Source organism: Corapipo altera, unplaced genomic scaffold (genome assembly GCF_003945725.1).
Source record: "Corapipo altera isolate COAL_440 unplaced genomic scaffold, ASM394572v1 301, whole genome shotgun sequence".
NCBI classification, from domain to species: Eukaryota; Metazoa; Chordata; class Aves; order Passeriformes; family Pipridae; genus Corapipo; species Corapipo altera.
Genome location: NW_020884926.1, coordinates 3,401,741 through 3,406,721, shown reverse-complemented (window position 1 = coordinate 3,406,721; position 4,981 = coordinate 3,401,741). Strand labels below are relative to the sequence as shown.

Here is a 4,981-nt window from a genome sequence, read left to right as displayed (position 1 = left end):
CGGGAGGGGCGGGGCGTCCGTGAGGGGCGGGAGAACGGCGGGAGGAGCGAGGGGTCCGTGAGGGGTCTAAGCAAAGGCGGGTGGGGGTCCGTGAGGGGTCCGGGGAAGGCGGGTTCAGGTATCCGTGGAGGGTCTAAGGAAGGCGGGCTCGGGGGTCCGTGAGGGCAGGGAAGAAGGGCAGGAAGGAGCAGCCCCCTGAGGCGTCGCCGCCTGCCCGGAGTCGGTTGCAGCCCCTCAGGTCCGAGCGGGGTGAAGCTGCTGAAGCCTTCCCCGCTCCGGCGGGTCCGTGCATGTTAATCCCTTCCCAATTACAAGGGAGTGAGAATCCCCAGAATTTTTACCTATTTGCTGCAGTCAGTGTAACACATCAACGGAAAAACGAGGCACTGAGACCCTGTTGAGCACTGGGCCCTCAGCCTTTCCCAGATGAAGTTTGAACCTGAAGCATTTTTTTTTCTTTATTGCCAACTTTTCTGCACCTGGCTTTTTCATTATACCACAAAATGGTATCTTTGTGAAAGATATTCATCTTTTCCCTCGAGGAAACCAGTCAGATTAGCTGTGAGTGCATTGGAGGGTCACCCCCCCCCAGCTTGGCTTGTTTGATCAGTTATATACACCTAAAAGGGAACAGGATTTTTAAAAGCTGTGATTTGGAAGGGGATAAACAAACTGAGGGCTGCATCAGCAGGTTTTTAGCCCAGGATGAGCAGGCACTAATAATAAGACCTGAACAGGGCAGCGGGGTTGAGTCAGCGAGGGAAAGAATCCCATAAAAGCTGGACAACAGGGTGTTCTAGGATGGAACTAAACTGGTCTATATGAGCAATTAGGACATAGTTTCATACACACTGCAAATAATCACACAGCAATAAAATTGATCCAAGCTTTGAAATGGGTATGTGAGGCAGGTAGGATACTCGGTCTTGTGTTTTTATGCACATTTTTAATGTATTGATCTAAATTTTTTTGAACAGAATGTTTTTGATGACTTAACTGAGGTACTCAGAAAGGAAACAAAGAATTTTATAAATAATTGGATCATAAGACATATTGTTGGTCTTTTTATAGAACGTATGTATATTGATTTTTAGATTATCCTTCATTTTGTGTTTACCTTCTTGAGATTTTTTTTTTAAGAAAATTGAAACACCTTTGAATAAAACCCTTCAAGTGCTTCTCTGGGGGAGCTCTATTCTTCTCCTTCAGTTCTTTAATTCAAGTTCATATCTTTTTGACAAAGGCTATCTTAATGTCTTTATATGTCCCCACTTTCAGAACACGTGACTGCTCCCTTCCTTTTTTTTCCACCATGAATTTCAAGGTGTTTGATTTGTGTTTTATGAAAGCATCTGGGTTGGTTTGCACGGAAATGAAATCAGAATAAGCAGTTTTGTCACTGTAGCAGCTTCTCTCAACCCTAAGATCTCCAGAGCATCCTCAAGCAAGTTCTGCCTGGCATTACCTGCTTCCAGACCAGCAATTTGAAGTAGGAAGGCAGCAATAAAAATAACATCACTCTGCTGATAAAAACTCTTCTATTTTTATCAGGAAGGGCTTCCTAACAGCAGCCTCCTGAAGGAGTTATTACACTTCCAGTCATGCAGGTTTCTAGGGCTGCTTTTTTCTGATTTCTGCTTGGAGCCTCTCTCTGTACCAACAGAGTTAAGGCCATCGTTGCCTTTCTGCATTGCTTCTCCCACACCTTTTACTGGAAGGCACAGCTTGAAAGCTGTGGGGTTTGAGAAGATCTGCACAGTTTAACACTTAAAGCGTTTACGAGTCAAATGTAGACACAGCACGTTGCAGAAGCGCCATCCAGTGGAGCAGAAAACTCCGTGTGGCTGCTGCCGTATTCCATTGATGGATGCGAGCAGGGCTGCTGCCCGGGTTTGTTATTTCTATTCGAATAACGCTGTAACAGCAAGTTTGTCTTCAAACAAATGAAAAGCTGCTCAGTTCCAGAAGGAAGACGCTGTCAGGATCCATAGAATAAACACCAGGCATTTTACTGCTGGTCCCCACATTTCCTTAACTGTGTAAAGACCATTAGTTCTTTTCTTTTTATTTTGGAAACCAGCTTATATTTACAGAGGCCTTTAGTAATTATGGGGAGGTCAATCTAACTAAAACCTTTATAGACTTCAGTAGATTTTGTTTGACTTTGGTGGTGGCTTCAAACCTTCTGAACTGATAGGAAGGTGGTGCTACTCATGTTTCAAAATGTCAAGGACTATTTTTTCATGTAAAGTAATTAAGTTACTAAGCTAAAGCTAGAGTTAAAACTATTTTTCCACTCCTGATACACTGTTAGTGTTACCAACAATGCACCAACTCACTTGTAACTGCCGAGTTGAACTCACCACTTCCCTGTGTTCACCCAAGGCAGAATAAAACTTGCTGCCCCATGGCCTTCTGTAAGATTGCATAAAGAAAAATATTTAATCTAATTGAACAGCTGGATGAAAAATAATCTGAACTAAAGGAGCATAGTTTTCACTCTGTTTATGTGCTTACAGAATTCACTTATTTTGCAGAGTGGGGTCTCCACGGATTACTCACCTTCTGGGATTTGACTCCAGGCTGGTTTCCTCTGCCAAACTCAGCGTAATTATTGAGGAGGAGGAAGCAGCTATGGCACAGTGTGGGACCTCACACTACACATGCAAGATACAGGCAAGTGAGTTAACTACTACTCTGCATCTTAAAGAGAAACATTTTGAAGAATAAATCTGTATTCTTTGTTGTTTGTTTCATTGTTTATCTTCCCTCCCATCATTCCCCCTGTTTTGTTTGATGCTGACATGCCCCTTTAGAATTGGGATTCTTTAGAATTCTTGTTTTAATGCAGACTCTCAGTCAACCAGAGACCCAGGCCATACCACTTGTTTTGAGTTGGATTTTTTCCTACAGAAACACATTCAAAAGTAAGGTACTTGAGATGAGTTTGGTTTGGGGCATTTATTAGCAAAAATCAGATTACTGACACTGGCAACAGCACACTTATTTCCTGAGCCAGAAACATCAGACCTTTCAGGTTAATAGGTACAAGGGATCTGATCTTGTCTGTAGGGTCATCCCTGGACATGAAGTGTGGTCTCCTGGGTAGAGCTGTCTCTGCAGGGAGGAGCCAGGACAACACCCAGATTCAAGCTCTCTTGAAGACCTGTCTGCACACTTGGTTCTCACAACGAAGCTCCTACCAAAAAAAAAAAAAAAAAAAAAAAAGAGTATAGATGTCTATAGTAATCAAAAATGAACATGAATTCTTTGGCCCCGCTCTCCCATGTATAATAACTTCTGCTTGACATTACAGTGAAGTTGTTTCAAAGCAGAATGTGCTTGCCATGTATCATCCACTACAAATACTACAGAGCTAGAAGAGTTGTGCACACTGTGACCACATTATAGATCTTATTTTGGTCATGTAGAGACAGAATTAGTAGGAATTTGAAGTCAATACCAGGTGAAGGTCATCTCCTTCAAGCCAGTGAGTCCAGCCCCTGTTCTTCTTCTCACCAGTCTGGACACAGACAAGTTTGTCATTTTCCCAGGTAACCAGGCTCTGTGGAACAGGAAACAAAAAATATTTCTGCATGTTTGTCTCAGTTTTGCAAAATACTCATAGACAGTGTCTATTTTCCTACATAAAAGAGGACCTAAATGCCACTCCTGAGTGAAAGTGAAACTCCTTGTCTGTGACTCAGGCTCCTACCTCTGTGTTCCATTACAAAGATTATTCTTTAAACAATTTCAGCTCAAGTATCTGGATTGATAATGGCATCTTAATTTTGTAACAGCCTCTTGATTTTATATATGCATCCTTACCTTGCATTTTCTGTTATCCAAGCCTTTATTATCCTCTTCAAACTCTTGTCCCACTTTGAACTCCAGCAGATAATCTCTGAATGTGCTGGTGGTGTGGATGTGGAATGAATCACCATCTTGTTTGATCACCTTCTGAGGCTTCAGCACTTTGGCTATTTTGCGTGTTGCAAAGTCAATACCTTGGACAGGAGGCAAAAAGGTCAGAGTTGTATTTATTACCAGCCACTTGGACAGCCAGCATTTAACCTGATTTACTACTAGAGGCATCTCTTAGGTAGTTTTGTTGCTTGCTCAGAACCTTTTGTTTTGTTCAAAGCTGTACATTACACAGATTCAGTTGCCCTCTTGTACATTTTACTCTTTGGAAACCAGTTCACTTGTTGCCCAATTCCTATGCAAGATTTATAGGACTTTGGGTCAAAATACTCCTTTAGGAGTTGGTTTGCCACACACAAACACCTCAAGCTTGGTCTCAGACTTACCCCTTGTTTAGTTAGAGGGAATAGTTTAGTGCCTATTCTCATCCTTTGCTGGAGGAAAGGAAATGTAAGAGTTAACAAGAACTATCTGCACCCTCTGCCTTAAATAGGACAAAATGAAGAGCAGTCCCAAAATGAATTCCTCAGGCTTGTTTTCAGGACATACCACTTGCTACTGGCACTTTTTAACTACAAATATAAACCATCACCCTTGTCAAAAGAGTTCCTGGTTGTCTGTAATGACCAGTCAGTGACAAAATCCTGATGTTCCTGGTAACACTGAGCTCCAGGCAGTGCCTCCAGAGTCTTTTCCATTTCTCCAGTGAATGTTTCCTTAGAGGAACAGGGAGGCAGCTGAAGCACATTACATCCTAATAGCACGCTCAGAGTTAGGGTTTCTGGCAGGGGGATGGGTAAAATGGGGGCTGTGCATTAATTAAGTTAGTTGCTTTTGCCACCTAGATTAAAACTATCAGTTTATAGGAACACTAGAAGTTTCTCACTTCATGCAGGCTGGGGTTGTGAATCCTGCCAGGGTGTGTTCAGTGACCATGTGTTGGACCATATGGGCCAGGAGTCAGTCTGTGCCTCTCTGGGCATTCCAGATGTGGCAGGATCTGAACCATATGGCCCTGGATTCAGTCTGTGCCACTCTGGGCATTCCAGATGTGCCA

General features: G+C 42.9%; 1 protein-coding gene and 1 long non-coding RNA gene across 2 annotated transcripts in view; one reads left to right on the top strand and one right to left on the bottom strand.

The window, feature by feature from the left end:
- The first annotated feature begins 1,262 nt into the window (after window positions 1-1,262).
- The window catches only part of LOC113954065, a 13,252-nt gene continuing 9,533 nt past the window's right edge, over window positions 1,263-4,981 (top strand). Inside the window, exon 1 of the long non-coding RNA XR_003530097.1 lies at window positions 1,263-2,680. This is a non-coding gene — a long non-coding RNA (uncharacterized LOC113954065). The remainder of the gene's footprint in view (window positions 2,681-4,981) is intronic.
- Window positions 2,943-4,981, bottom strand: part of RBP7 (retinol binding protein 7) — a 3,331-nt gene continuing 1,292 nt past the window's right edge. The window contains exons 2-4 of the mRNA XM_027657944.1: window positions 3,829-4,007; window positions 3,464-3,565; window positions 2,943-3,199 (exon numbers count right to left, since the gene is read on the bottom strand). Of these exons, the coding sequence (XP_027513745.1) occupies window positions 3,149-3,199; window positions 3,464-3,565; window positions 3,829-4,007 (332 nt within the window). The 3' untranslated portion in view covers window positions 2,943-3,148. The remainder of the gene's footprint in view (window positions 3,200-3,463; window positions 3,566-3,828; window positions 4,008-4,981) is intronic.